Source organism: Aplysia californica, unplaced genomic scaffold (assembly GCF_000002075.1).
Source record: "Aplysia californica isolate F4 #8 unplaced genomic scaffold, AplCal3.0 scaffold00389, whole genome shotgun sequence".
Classification (NCBI taxonomy): Eukaryota; Metazoa; Mollusca; class Gastropoda; order Aplysiida; family Aplysiidae; genus Aplysia; species Aplysia californica.
The window spans coordinates 614,329-628,164 of NW_004797659.1; the positions used below are offsets into that span (position 1 = coordinate 614,329).

Genomic DNA, 13,836 nt, shown 5'->3' on the forward strand with positions numbered 1-13,836 from the left:
GGAGGGTTTTCTGTTCCAAAAGTTCGCCAACTTCACAGCTTTCTCAAACATATCTCAAAATCCAAAAAACAATTTAAAAAACAAACAACATTATTGTGGTTAGCTGTGTGATTCTCGGGAAAGTAGTCGAGTACGGTTGACATTGAAGAAACCAAGGACAGGCCGAGGCGTGAGCCACGGACTTTTGAAGACTGCGTGAGTAGCGGTCGAGGCGCAGCGCAGAGAGTTGCGACGAGTCAGTGCAAGTTGGATCGCTACATGAGGTGGGTGTGTGTAGTAAAACCGTATGCATGACTTCAGCGTAGCAGAAGTTTGGGAAATTAAAACATGATGCCTTGTCTTGGTCTTGGCAACGTTGTTGCCATAGAGACTAGATCTAGATCTAGATCTATAGATACTAAGATAGATCTAAAAGAAAACATAATTACATATAGATCTAGACTATATACCGCTAACTTAGAAAATTACAGTCTAGATCTATAGTCTATATCTGCTCAGTACCTAGATCTAGACCTAGAATCTAGATCTAGATCTAGATCTAGTTTTGAAAAATATGACGTGAAGAATTTCAAGTTTCACAAAATGTCAAGGATTTTCGAATAGCCTAGATCTAGATCTAGATCTAGGCCTAGTGTTTTGACAGAGCAGGTAGAGCATTTGGTTTTTCATGTCATGGTCTTAGTAACTCAAAAGGACCCAAAATGTAAAGTGTGGAAAATGAGAACTTAATTGTGTAGGTAGGCCTTCACTTATTTTATTATAGCAAAATAGATTCAGCTTCACAATGCTATAAATAAATCAACAACCACAAGTGCACAACATCGGGCATCAATCTATTGACTACCGAAACAAAACGGTGCTGACCATAGCGTAAACAATATTTCATTTCAGTTGTTTAGATCTCTAGATTAGATGTAGATCTAATCTAGATATCTAGATATCTAGATCTAGAGGCGTAACTAATAGGCCTGCCTAGATCTAGATCTAGTCTAGATATCTAGATCTAGATATAGATCTAGATTCTAGAATCTAAGTCTAATACTAGATCTAGATCTAATATCTAGATCTAGAGAATCTAGATTCTAGATCTAGTAATACTTCATCGATCCGTCAGCAGTTAGGGCCTACCCGGCTTCGAACGTCGAAGCTTCTTCCTTTGATGTGTACATCTAGAATCTAGATCTAATGATGTTTGGCATATTCCAGATCAGATTCTTCCCTAAAGTCTTTAGTACAGCCAAAGCCAGAATGTGGACTCAGCTGATAAAGTGATAGCAAACTGTCAACAATGAATTTTAAATTGCAGCGCGTCATCGAACTTTGAAAATGGGTTGGTCACTTCGAAACCAAAGAATTAATTTAAGATCTTACTCTTCTAGATTTTAGATCTAGATTTCTAGATTTCTAGATCTTTTAGATCTCGATCTATACAATTTGTAATTTCGTCTAGATGGTGAGGTTCCGGGAAAATTCATGAAGCTATAGCACACTTGGAGGTTGAAATAATTTTAATTACGAAAATGTAAATTGAAAAGAAAAAAAGCGAATAATAAAAAAGTGAAAACAAGGGACATAACAATGAAAAAAATGAAAAGAAAAAAAGCGAATAGTAGACCGCCAAAAACAAGGGACATAACAATGAAATTAAGAAATGGCAGCCTGCTAGTTATTCCCCTTTACGGGACCAACTACGTCATCGTTCTTTGTCTACGCACCTACGTCATCATTCGATGAGTACACCTATATCAACAACGTCAGCGTTCTTTGTGTAGATACTACGTCACCATTCAATGAGTACACATATACGTCATCATTCAATGAGTACACATACACGTCATCGCTCTTTGTGTAAACACTACGCCATTTTCCATTGTGTACACATAAAATCTTACAAAAGCTTGATTTGTTTGTATCGTTTCGCTAAAAGCACGTGGGCTAGCAGAGCAGTAATTATCACACCTAAAATATTATATTAGAGAATGAAAGACTTGTAAACTTGTTTTGCATTGGAAATTACCTTCTTCTGTCTGTATAACGTAATATGTTTTTTTAATAAATTATTTTTTTTTTCGTGCGTATTTCCGGCACAAGCAAAGATCTTACACTAATTAGTTCTTTATTTTGCGGAAGTGGTGTCACCCATATAAACGGAAGTGATGCCACTCACTCTAAGACATAGACTTAAGGCGCGTGAAAAGCGCGGATCAACAGACAAATTAGTAGCCAACTTTTCGAGACAGAATGGTGGTTTTTAGAATGCCAGAGCTAGTGGGAAGCAGGATGGGGGTTCAGAGATTGTACATGTAAATGGGGGCACGCCGGCCATGACAATAAGAGTAAGAAAGTACCCATAATGGCCATTGTGGGAGTGAATTTAGAAGATCTAGAATCTAGATCTAGTATCTAGATAACTTGGTGCTTTTTCGGTAGTTCTCAACTGCGGGGAGGGAACTAGGCCTACCGAAAAAGCTCCGATATCTTGATTGCTAGATCTAGATCTAAATCTAGATTCTTCTATAGATTCTCTATCTAGATTCTAGATCTAGATCTAGATATTAGATATCTAGAGTTTAGATATCTAGAGTTTATATCTAAAGATAGATTCTATGGGCTATTACCTTGGCTATCTAGAATCTAAAGATCACTAGATTCTGGATAGACTATCTAGATCTAGATTCTAGATCTTCTAAATTCCCTCCCACAATGGCCCTCATGAAAACAGACGGGACCGCAATTGTACAGGAGTGCCTCTAGATCCAGATCTTCCAAAACATCTTGTTCTGGATCAGCAGAGCTCTTCAGCACGCTAATTTGTACGTTTCTGACCGAAATTCAGAAAGGGTGGAGGGTTTTCTGTTCCAAAAGTTCGCCAACTGCACAGCTTTCTCAAACATATTACATTGCTCATATGACCTTAGCAGTTGCGAGCGCCGTAAAACCTTATACTATACTATACTAAACATACTATATCAAAATTGAAAAAACAATTTTAAAAAACAAACAACATTATGTCCCACATCAATCTAATTATTGGAGTGACTGATACATTTATTTAGCGCCAGCGCTAATCGCAAAGCGGCGTCGCAAATAGGCAGTTCCTTTTTTAAAAAATCAAAATGCCCCCCCAAATTTTACTCTAGATCTAGATTCTAGACCTACAAGAACATAATTAGATCTAGGGCTGGCTTGACAGTACTTGAATTCTACGACTTCAGCGTAGCAGAAGTTTGGGAAATTAAAACATGATGCCTTGTCTTGGCCTTGGCAACGTTGTTGCCATAGTATAGAGACTAGATCTAAATCTATAGATACTAAGATAGATCTAAAATACAACATAATTACATATATATATATACCGCTAACTTAGAAAATTACAATCTATAGTCTATATCTGCTCAGTACCTAGACCTAGAATCTACATCTAGTTTTGAGAAATATGACGTGAAGAATTTCAAGTTTCACAAAATGTCAAGGATTTTGGAATAGCCTAGATCTAGATCTAGATTTAGATCTAGGCCTAGTGATTTTAAAGAGCAGGTAGAGCATTTGGTTTTTGTCATAGCCGGCGTGTCCCCATTTACATGTACAATCTCTGAACCCCCATCCTGCTTCCCACTAGCTCTAGCATTCTAAAAACCACCATTCTGTCTCGAAAAGTTGGCTACTATTTCGTCTGTTGATCCGCGCTTTTCACGCGCCTTAAGTCTATGTCTTAGAGTGGGTGGCATCACTTCCGTTTATATGGGTGACACTACTTCCGCAAAATGAAGTATTAATTAGTGTAAGATCTTTGCTTGTGCCGGAAATACGCACGAAAAAAAAAATTTATTAAAAAAACATATTACGTTATACAGACAGAAGAAGGTAATTTCCAATGCAAAACAAGTTTACAAGTCTTTCATTCTCTAATACAATATTATTTTAGGCATGATAATTACTGCTCTGCTAACCCACGTGCTTTTAGCGAAACGATACAAACAAATCAAGCTTTTGTAAGATTTTATGTGTACACAGTGGCCAATGACGTAGTGTTTACACAAAGAGCGATGACGTGTGTGTGTACTCATTGAATGATGACGTATATGTGTACTCATTGAATGGTGACGTAGTATCTACACAAAGAACGCTGACGTTGTTGATATAGGTGTACTCATCGAATGATGACGTAGGTGCGTAGACAAAGAACGATGACGTAGTTGGTCCCGTAAAGGGGAATAACTAGCAGGCTGCCATTTCTTAATTTCATTGTTATGTCCCTTGTTTTTGGCGGTCTAATATTCGCTTTTTTCTTTTCAATTTTTTCATTGTTATGCCCCTTGTTTTCACGTTTTATTATTCGCTTTTTTTCTTTTCAATTTATATTTTCGTAATTAAAATTATTTCAACCTCCAAGCGCTATAGCTTCATGAATTTTCCCGTAACCTCACCATCTAGACGAAATTACAAATTGTATAGATCGAGATCTAGAAGATCTAGATCTAGATCTAGATCTAGATCTAGATCTAGAGTAAGATCTTAAACTAATTCTTTGGTTTCGAAGTGACCAACCCATTTTCAAAGTTTGATGACGCGCTGCAATTTAAAATTCTTTGTTGACAGTTTGCTATCACTTTATCAGCTGAGTCCACATTCTGGCTTTGGCTGTACTAAAGACTTTAGGGAAGAATCTGATCTGGAATAAGCCAAACATCATTAGATCTAGATCTAGATCTAGATCTAGATTCTAGATGTACACATCAAAGGAAGAAGCTTCGACGTTCGAAGCCGGGTAGGCCCTAACTGCTGACGGATCGGTGAAGTATTACTAGATCTAGATCTAGATCTAGATCTAGATTCTAGAATCTAGATCTAGATCTAGATCATTTTAATTCAATAAAGATTTAGATCTAGATCTAGATCTAGATCTTGATTCTAGATCTAGATCTAGATCTAGGTCTAAATAAGAAACACATAAAAATTACTACAGGGGGTAGATCGAGTGTGATTTAGTGCAAAGCAAACGGGACTGCAATTGTACAGGAGTGCCGATCGCCGATCACATGTGTGTGCGGATCTAGATCTAGGAGCCATGTTGGTGACCAGGGTAAAATAGTAAAAGACGTTTTGGCAGTTTTACAAGCTTCATACATCGCATGTCTTTTTTCGTCACCTCCTTCATGTTTTTTTTCTGACTGTTCTTTGGCTTAGATCTAGGATCTAGGGCATCGTAGATCTAGAATCTAGATCTAGATCTATTTGTTTGCTAATTTCGTAATCAACACCCAAACATTCTCTCTCTCTCCCTCCCTCTCTCTCTCCGGCCGACCAACAACACACCTTAACCCAAACCCTAACATGAACCCTTACCCTGACCCAAATCGTAACCCTAACCCTAGGTCTAACCCTTACCCTAACCCTAACTCTTGTATAGTTTGCTCAGTGGACCTTGTCGTGGTAAGTGCCGGCCCTCCGCGGAACTCCTCCCTGAAAATGTAGTTTTCTGAATACAGGGTCAGGGTGTCTTTTAAAAAAAGAGGACCCCATTAAAATAACTCGGTCATCTAGACATTATAATTTCAATAAAACTTCGAACAAATAAAATTCTGATGCTCTCGTGGTCTAGAGGTTACGGTGTTCTCCTCTCATTCAATACGTCCCACATTCGAAACCTGACAGCGACAGAAATTTTCTAAGTTTTTTCTAAAATCTTTTTCCTTTCCCCTCCTTTGACCTGCTCTCTAACCATGTTCTGTCGTCTGTTTTCGTCATCACTTTTGCCCCCCCCCCCTAATTCCCCCTCCTCTGGGCTCCTGCACTCTTTTTGTTACCTTTCTACTGCTTCTTGCTCCTTCCTACTGCTGTCTTTCAGCCATACCTGCGATCTTATGTCTTATGGTAGGTATAAAGATCAAAGACACGGTCAACTCGGATAAGGGAGAAAAATCTCAAAGATCCCATGTTGTTTAAGTTTTACACTTTAAAGATCCCTTGATGGTCCAATATCGATAAGAGTAGGCTTCGGCCACCACCTGGGCAAAATTCAAAATTAATAATTCCTATCAAACTGAAAATGTTTAATGTAGGGACGTCAAATCTGTAAATATAATACAGGAAGAAAATCATGGTTTGTCATACATTGACTCCTGTAACGTACCCATGGTTTAATTTTTTTTTTCCAAGTTTTGTTGAAACCAGTCAAAAGATGACCGAGTTAAACAGCCCTTTAAATGGGCCCTCGCTTTTTTTAGACACCTGTTACTATCTCTCTGTTGCAAAAATGATAATGATTAGATTAAAATGTGTTAAATATACTGAGATAGATTTATACAATAAACAAACCTGATGATGGTTACCTAATGTTTCTCTTTATGACATGGTTTTTATTGTTTCATTACAGTGGGGAGATATTTGCTCACAAGACAAACGTGTGTGCCTCAGTGACAGAGACCTGGTCTATCTCCTGGACACGAGGAGAGAGCAAAGGTCAACCAGAAACTGGAGGAGGGTGAGGAACCGGGAAACAGAATTTTTACTGAAACGACAGACTTTAGCGAGACATAAAGGGAAAAAAAGACAAACTACAGTGGAGTCCGCTGAAACCAAACACGGTTCATCCGATAATCAAATGGCGGTAAACTTTTATAAAATAATATCTCTGATTTTTTTCTTCAGTTGAACCAGATATCAGGCTGAAGTCTCATCACTACGAATGACAAAGTACAGAGAGCTATTTTAGGAGCTGTTATGCTGATGACGAGGGACGTTCTAAACTATCTATGCATAAGATGTTATGGGTGTGATCTATCAGGGGGAACTAGGCTCCTTGAAAACCTGTCTTCCTGTCATTGCCGCATTGTTGGTGTTTGTTTATTTACATGTTTTTGCTGTGATAATAGATTGATATAGTTGGTGTAACACACAATTCTATACTGGAAATACTATTTGAAATAGAGTCATGCCTTTTAAGGCTCATTGAGAAAGTTGACTTCAGATGGATGTCTCTATAAAACTAATAAAATTAGGACCATAGGCCTACTTTTGATTATTTCTGATGTGAGGAAATTGCATTCTCTGTCCCCAGCTGTTTCCATCTGTACTTTCTACCTGTGCTGAAAGTGGCTTGAAAGAGCATCAAAACTGGTCCCTCACACCGGTGGAGCAACTGGCTGTTGCTATGGAGAGAAGCTTTCTACGTAAAACATCATCTTTTTCCGAGTTGAACATTCCAAAGTAAACCATGGTCTTGTTCTTGTTTAGTGTGTGTTTGTGTGTGTGTACTTAATCATAGTGAGTGTGTGTGTGTGTGTGTGTGTGTGTGTGTGTGTGTGTGTGTGTGTGTGTGTATGTCATTGTAGTTGTGTCTGTTACCATAGCTAGCTGTTGACTGTGAATTTATTGAATACATAAAAATGTATGTAGAAGGTTTGGAGGGGGGTTACTTGGCCAGTACTTACTTGGCCAGTACCCACCATCTTGACCCACCTTGTGGGTAGAGTCTGTTTCTTGTTTTGAAAAGTTGGCAGCTTTGTAAATGGAGAGTCGTGGCTTGTGACTGCGATGTGTGTGTCCTTTAAATCATCCTTCTTTTTTTCAATTTTTGTTCTTTCTTGAAAACAGAATTCCTGCTGGCCCAGCCACTGGAAGTGACGGTGTTTCTGAAAACTTGCACAATGGGCGTGGTAAGGAAGTGAAATTTCTTTTTGTGCCATTAGGAAAAGGTTAAAGGGATGAAATCCCTAAAATTATTTCAATCAGGATTGATGTAATATTTTTTATGTCCCTTTAATATGTTGTGTCCCTCTTCTCATCTGTGACCACTCACACAATGTTCTTGTCCCGGCCGCCCTTCAACACAGTGGTCCAGTGGTCGACTTTTCTTTATCTTCTCCCTCTACACCTATGTTGACTCATTCCATACATTACCGACGTCTGTGCTCTCATGGTTCTGTTCTTTGCCGCAGATTCTATCTATTCTATCAGGCCACCTTGTGAACGAGTTTTAGCTGGTAACGTCAAAGGTTCTCTATATACACGATCTTTGGTAGCGTTCCACAATGATTTTTAACGTACATTTGGTGGCCTTAGAAAACCTCTGATATGTCACCTTGTTCAATATCGAGCACCAGGCGGAAAATAATAAATTTCCAACCAATGGAAATTTTTTAAATAAAAACAATGCCAAGCAGTATTCATTATCATTCTTTCAAAATCTACAAGATTTTATCAAAATAATGTTTTGAAATGTTAATTTAGATAACATATATATTTAGGTTCTCGCTCAATAAATTAGAAATTTTCATGTCAATTTTTAATTAAAGTTTTGTCTTTTGTAAGCTCGTTATCTTGAAAATTTTGTACAACAAAAAACAGATAGAGCTTAAAGAAAGTGAAAATTGGACAGAGTGGAAAGTTACAGATCAGAAAATGCTCCTTGCTTCAGAAAGTGATTTTCCCATTTCCCTCTTGGTTTCCCTTTGCCACCACTATTTGTGTTTCTCTTTCTGCTGGGCTGATATTTGCTCCAATCAAGTCATTGATGCTCTAGCTGTTCCCGTCTTTTTCTTGGTCTTCCCCTTCCTCTGTTTTCTGATACCTTTCTTCGGATAATTATTTTATACAGAGCTTCTGTGTTTTTGTGAGCCAAAATAAGTGAGCTTTGTGATCTAATTAAATCTATAAATAAACAGTTCTTTATCTGGAGCTTTTTCAAGATCCTCCGGTTGCATTATTTAGAATTATGTTTCTACGTATTTGTTTCATTTTTATTTTGTTTCAGATCCCAACAGTCGTCTGTACCTGAGTGCCAAAGAAATCTCGCCCTTCCTTGAGATACCGCCATAGTTCTCAACACTACACTCAACCATTCACCTAAGAAACGCGATTCTACAGACGGGGTGAGTAATTTTCGAGACTCGCGTGGAGACGTCTAGACAGCTGGGAGATGTAATCAACAAACTTTCACTGAAATATAGGGCAGGGTGGTGTCGCGGTCTCAAAATCAGCAATTTGTAAAGAGCTGTTTTTAATACAGGGCCCTAAGGGAAATTTGTTTTTAAATTAAGAGGTCAAATTTTTTTGGAAAAAATGATTTTTACTTCTTCCCAACAACTTCTAACAGTAGAATTGTAAATCTTTAGCTATCCAGTCGTGGAAGAAAAGATTGTAAGATTGTAACAGTGTCGTTATTACATGAAGGACATTCCTTCTGCAGATGCACTGATCAGAAAATGCAAACATGGACGTTTTTATATTATTATTGTTATTGTTATCATTATTATTGTTATTTTCGTTAAAATTGTTATTATCATTATTATTATTACTATTACAGTATAACACGGATATCTCGAATTCGTAAGGACCGACCTCGGAGTTTTGAGGGATTTGTAGTTCCAGGTATATCTTACAAAGAAAGAAGGAAAAAAAACGTGATTTCTAGTCTACTGTGTAGCACCTATCTGTTTTAGAGTGTATATTATTTTTATTAGTATTGTAATTTGTATTAGTATTATTAATTTTATTATTAGTATTATTGTTAGTGTTATAATTATTATTTTTATGATTGTCATAATCAGAATCATTATTATTACTAGATTCTTCTATTATTATTGTTATTATTATTTTTTTTAAGTTATCGTTATTATCTTTATTATTATTATCATTGACATTATTTGCATTATTATCATTTTCATATTTATCTATATCATAGGCTAAATAAAAGATTACCCAGGGCCCAAAGGGATATTTTTTTTATATTAAGGGGTCAAGATTTTTTTTAAAAATGTTATTTACTTCTTCCCAACAACTTCTAACAGTAGAAATGTAAATCTTTAGCTATCCGGTCGTGGAAGAAAAGATTGTAAGATTGTAACAGTGTCGTTATTACATGAAGGACATTCCTTCTGCAGATGCACTGATGATCGTTAAACATGGACGTATGAACGGTTTTTATTATTATTATTATTTTTATCATTGTCATCATTATTATTGTTATTATCATTGCTATTATCATTATTATTATTATTATTATCATTGCTATTATCATGATTATTATTATTATTATCATTGCTATTATCATGATTATTATTATTATTATCATTGCTATTATCATGATTATTATTATTATTATCATTGCTATTATCATTATTATTATTATTATTATCATTGCTATTATCATTATCATTATTATTATTATTACAGTATAACACGGACAGCTCGAATTGGTCAGGACCGACCTCGGTAGTTCGAGAGATGGGTAGTTCCTGGGATATCTTACAAAGATAAAGAAGTAGAGAAATCGGGAGCGCAGGCACAGTTCGACGGATGCATGATTTCTAGTCTTCTGTGTTGGACATATTCGTGTTAGTGTTGCTATTATTTTTATTAGTATTGTAATTAGTGTTGCGGAACACAGCAGTGCCACATTTTCAACAACAATTGGAAATAACAAATGCGTAACTCTCACCGTAAGTCCATGAGATTTTAATTCAGCGAGTGTAATTAATTATTAATCTAATTTGTAGTAGTAGTATAGTAGTAGTATTATTAGTATTATAATCATCATTGAATTATTATTAATATTATTATTGTTATTATTATTATTATTATCTTTTTTAAAAATAAATTATTTGCAGTGATATCATTTTCATATTTGCTTATAGTAATGAAAAGATTACCCAGATGTGAATTTGTTGAGAGAAAGAAAGAAAAGAAGAGGATTGTCATTTGTCATCCCCAGCAGTGTTCCCTGCCGTATGTGAGAGACGATCCCTGTGGTCTGAGGCCGGTCAAGCCAGTGCCGATATGGAGTCAGTATCTCTCTGACCGCTCCTCTCTACCTGTGTGTGGGAAGAAAACTGTGGTAGGGGAGAATGTCAAAAAAATGTCAATGGTAGATATCATCGGTGTACATTTCTTGTGTGGGTTTTCAGGTTTCAAATTACAACTATAGTTGAACCTGCCTTAACTCACTTGCGACTGGGCCCTTTCACCAGCCACAAGCGTTGAAGACTGGCGTTTTGGGGGGTATTTCAATAAATCACCACAACTCTCAGAATTACCCTATTGTAATCATTTTTTGACACAGTAAAGTAACATTCAAGCTTAATCTAATACAAAAAACTAAAGTTGTCTAAGTCTAATACTTTAATTTGTATGATTTTTAAAAAATTGGCATGAATTTGAATTTCGAAAAATTTCCAGAGACGTGACAAGTAGAATGAAATTCACTGCAACAACAAAAATAAAAGTTCAAAGTGTTCTGGTTTGATTTGTATACATGTGCAAGTGTTTGGTGAAAATATAAAAGCTGGTCTGTGCATTGATTCAGACCCATACACTGAATTACATGAGACAGATGTACGGCACGACGTTGTGATTTCGTTGCGCGAAAAACAACACCGGTACTAGTGCTAGATCTAGCCCTAGAACTACGACTCGGGCCGTGTTCGGGTACATATCCAGGATCCTAACTATTAGACACATCATATTCTGAGACACTAGAACTAGTAAAACGTACAGAAGTATAGAAAACGGCGAAATTATGTGATTCTTGTTCATGCGACTTCTTCGACCGTTACTACGACGCGACTGTCGGATTACTATGAGCTGTATAGAAAAAAACAAAGCGCGAGTTCCGGTCTGTTCAACCACAGTTGGGGTCACTGTCCTTCACCTTCAATAACTTAAAAACTACCGGCCCCAGAGATACGAAACGAAATCTAAGTAGCTCAGGCTTGGCCAAACAAGGGTACGAGGCGGGTCTCGCGATCCGTGCGTGATTTGTAGAGCGAAAAAAAAATTCCAAAGTTGGTCACGCAGGGCTTGTGAGACCCGACGCGAGCGTCATGGCGGGGGTCACGCAACTGTTGTGTGACCCGTCTGAAGTGAGTTAATGGCCACCTGTCTAAGACAATCACCTGTACAAACGGCCACTTCCCACTTCCCCTTTGTATTTTCCTGAATTATGATAACACCTGTCCAAGACAACCACCTGTCTAAAACAATCACTTTTCTCCTCAATAATGGGTGGCTGTCTTGGACAATTTCCGCTGTACTTTGTGATTTCTCTGGTACCCCAGGCTCTCGTAGATTCAGCACTTTATTCATTGGTAGAGATTACAATTTGTTCTTGAACTTTAAATGTTTTAAAAAAATTTATTCAACAAGGAACAGTTTTGGAAGATAATGTTGTCATTTGTATATGACATCAGTAAGATCTTATGGTATCTGGGAGCTGTTGAAAAATTTGGAATAAATTCTTGTCCCATTTTTAATCCACAGAGCAATGAGATACTTCTAGTTTGAACTATCTGGTAACAAATATTTTACGTTGTGCCAGTCAGGCTTTCAGTTTTAGTCGTACTGTCCTTGAGTTATAGCCCTTGTCACATGGATCCATAAATGTTGTAGTTCTTGGAAATCTGAAGCCTGTAAGTCCTGCATCACTTCATAATGAATCAAAAGTTTTTATTTTACACGTGTTATTTAGGCAGTTCCTTTTTAAAAAAATCAAAATGCCCCCCCCAAATTTTACTCTAGATCTAGATTCTAGACCTACAAGAACATAATTAGATCTAGGGCTGGCTTGTTCAGCTATCTGTCCGGAGAACATTCACGACGCTACCATGTTGAAGGGGACATCAGCGCCTTGTCTTGGCCTTGGCAACGTTGTTGCCATAGTATAGAGACTAGATCTAAATCTATAGATACTAAGATAGATCTAAAATACAACATAATTACATATATATATATACCGCTAACTTAGAAAATTACAATCTATAGTCTATATCTGCTCAGTACCTAGACCTAGAATCTACATCTAGTTTTGAGAAATATGACGTGAAGAATTTCAAGTTTCACAAAATGTCAAGGATTTTGGAATAGCCTAGATCTAGATCTAGATTTAGATCTAGGCCTAGTGATTTTAAAGAGCAGGTAGAGCATTTGGTTTTTGTCATAGCCGGCGTGTCCCCATTTACATGTACAATCTCTGAACCCCCATCCTGCTTCCCACTAGCTCTAGCATTCTAAAAACCACCATTCTGTCTCGAAAAGTTGGCTACTATTTCGTCTGTTGATCCGCGCTTTTCACGCGCCTTAAGTCTATGTCTTAGAGTGGGTGGCATCACTTCCGTTTATATGGGTGACACTACTTCCGCAAAATGAAGTATTAATTAGTGTAAGATCTTTGCTTGTGCCGGAAATACGCACGAAAAAAAAAAATTTATTTAAAAAACATATTACGTTATACAGACAGAAGAAGGTAATTTCCAATGCAAAACAAGTTTACAAGTCTTTCATTCTCTAATACAATATTATTTTAGGCATGATAATTACTGCTCTGCTAACCCACGTGCTTTTAGCGAAACGATACAAACAAATCAAGCTTTTGTAAGATTTTATGTGTACACAGTGGCCAATGACGTAGTGTTTACACAAAGAGCGATGACGTGTGTGTGTACTCATTGAATGATGACGTATATGTGTACTCATTGAATGGTGACGTAGTATCTACACAAAGAACGCTGACGTTGTTGATATAGGTGTACTCATCGAATGATGACGTAGGTGCGTAGACAAAGAATGATGACGTAGTTGGTCCCGTAAAGGGGAATAACTAGCAGGCTGCCATTTCTTAATTTCATTGTTATGTCCCTTGTTTTTTGGCGGTCTACTATTCGCTTTTTTTCTTTTCATTTTTTTCATTGTTATGTCCCTTGTTTTCACTTTTTTATTATTCGCTTTTTTTCTTTTCAATTTACATTTTCGTAATTAAAATTACGAAGTGACTATTTCTCCGAACGTTCGGAGAAATAGTGCCGATCTTTATTTCTCCGAACGGTTTTCGGCTTCCGGTCT

At 37.0% G+C, this 13,836-nt stretch overlaps 1 protein-coding gene and 1 long non-coding RNA gene across 12 annotated transcripts in view; one reads left to right on the forward strand and one right to left on the reverse strand.

Moving 5' to 3' along the window:
• The window catches only part of LOC101848132, a 13,083-nt gene extending 5,482 nt beyond the window's left edge, over positions 1 to 7,601 (reverse strand). The window contains exons 1-2 of one of the 6 annotated variants that reach the window (XR_004858865.1): positions 2,018 to 2,190; positions 1,716 to 1,775 (exon numbers count right to left, since the gene is read on the reverse strand). This is a non-coding gene — a long non-coding RNA (uncharacterized LOC101848132). Of the gene's footprint in view, positions 1 to 1,128; positions 1,696 to 1,715; positions 1,964 to 2,017; positions 2,191 to 2,618; positions 3,456 to 7,448 lie in introns of those variants that run through there. The other 5 variants (XR_004858866.1, XR_001185054.2, XR_001185056.2 and 2 more) reach the window with 5 other exon arrangements.
• The window catches only part of LOC101849309, a 45,001-nt gene continuing 33,384 nt past the window's right edge, over positions 2,220 to 13,836 (forward strand). The window contains exons 1-7 of one of the 6 annotated variants that reach the window (XM_035971175.1): positions 4,921 to 4,933; positions 5,058 to 5,083; positions 6,377 to 6,484; positions 7,061 to 7,209; positions 7,597 to 7,658; positions 8,756 to 8,873; positions 10,718 to 10,837. In XM_035971175.1, coding sequence (XP_035827068.1) covers positions 5,069 to 5,083; positions 6,377 to 6,484; positions 7,061 to 7,209; positions 7,597 to 7,658; positions 8,756 to 8,820 — 399 coding nt within the window. In that variant the 5' untranslated portion in view covers positions 4,921 to 4,933; positions 5,058 to 5,068 and the 3' untranslated portion in view covers positions 8,821 to 8,873; positions 10,718 to 10,837. The other 5 variants (XM_035971174.1, XM_013085595.2, XM_035971176.1 and 2 more) reach the window with 5 other exon arrangements.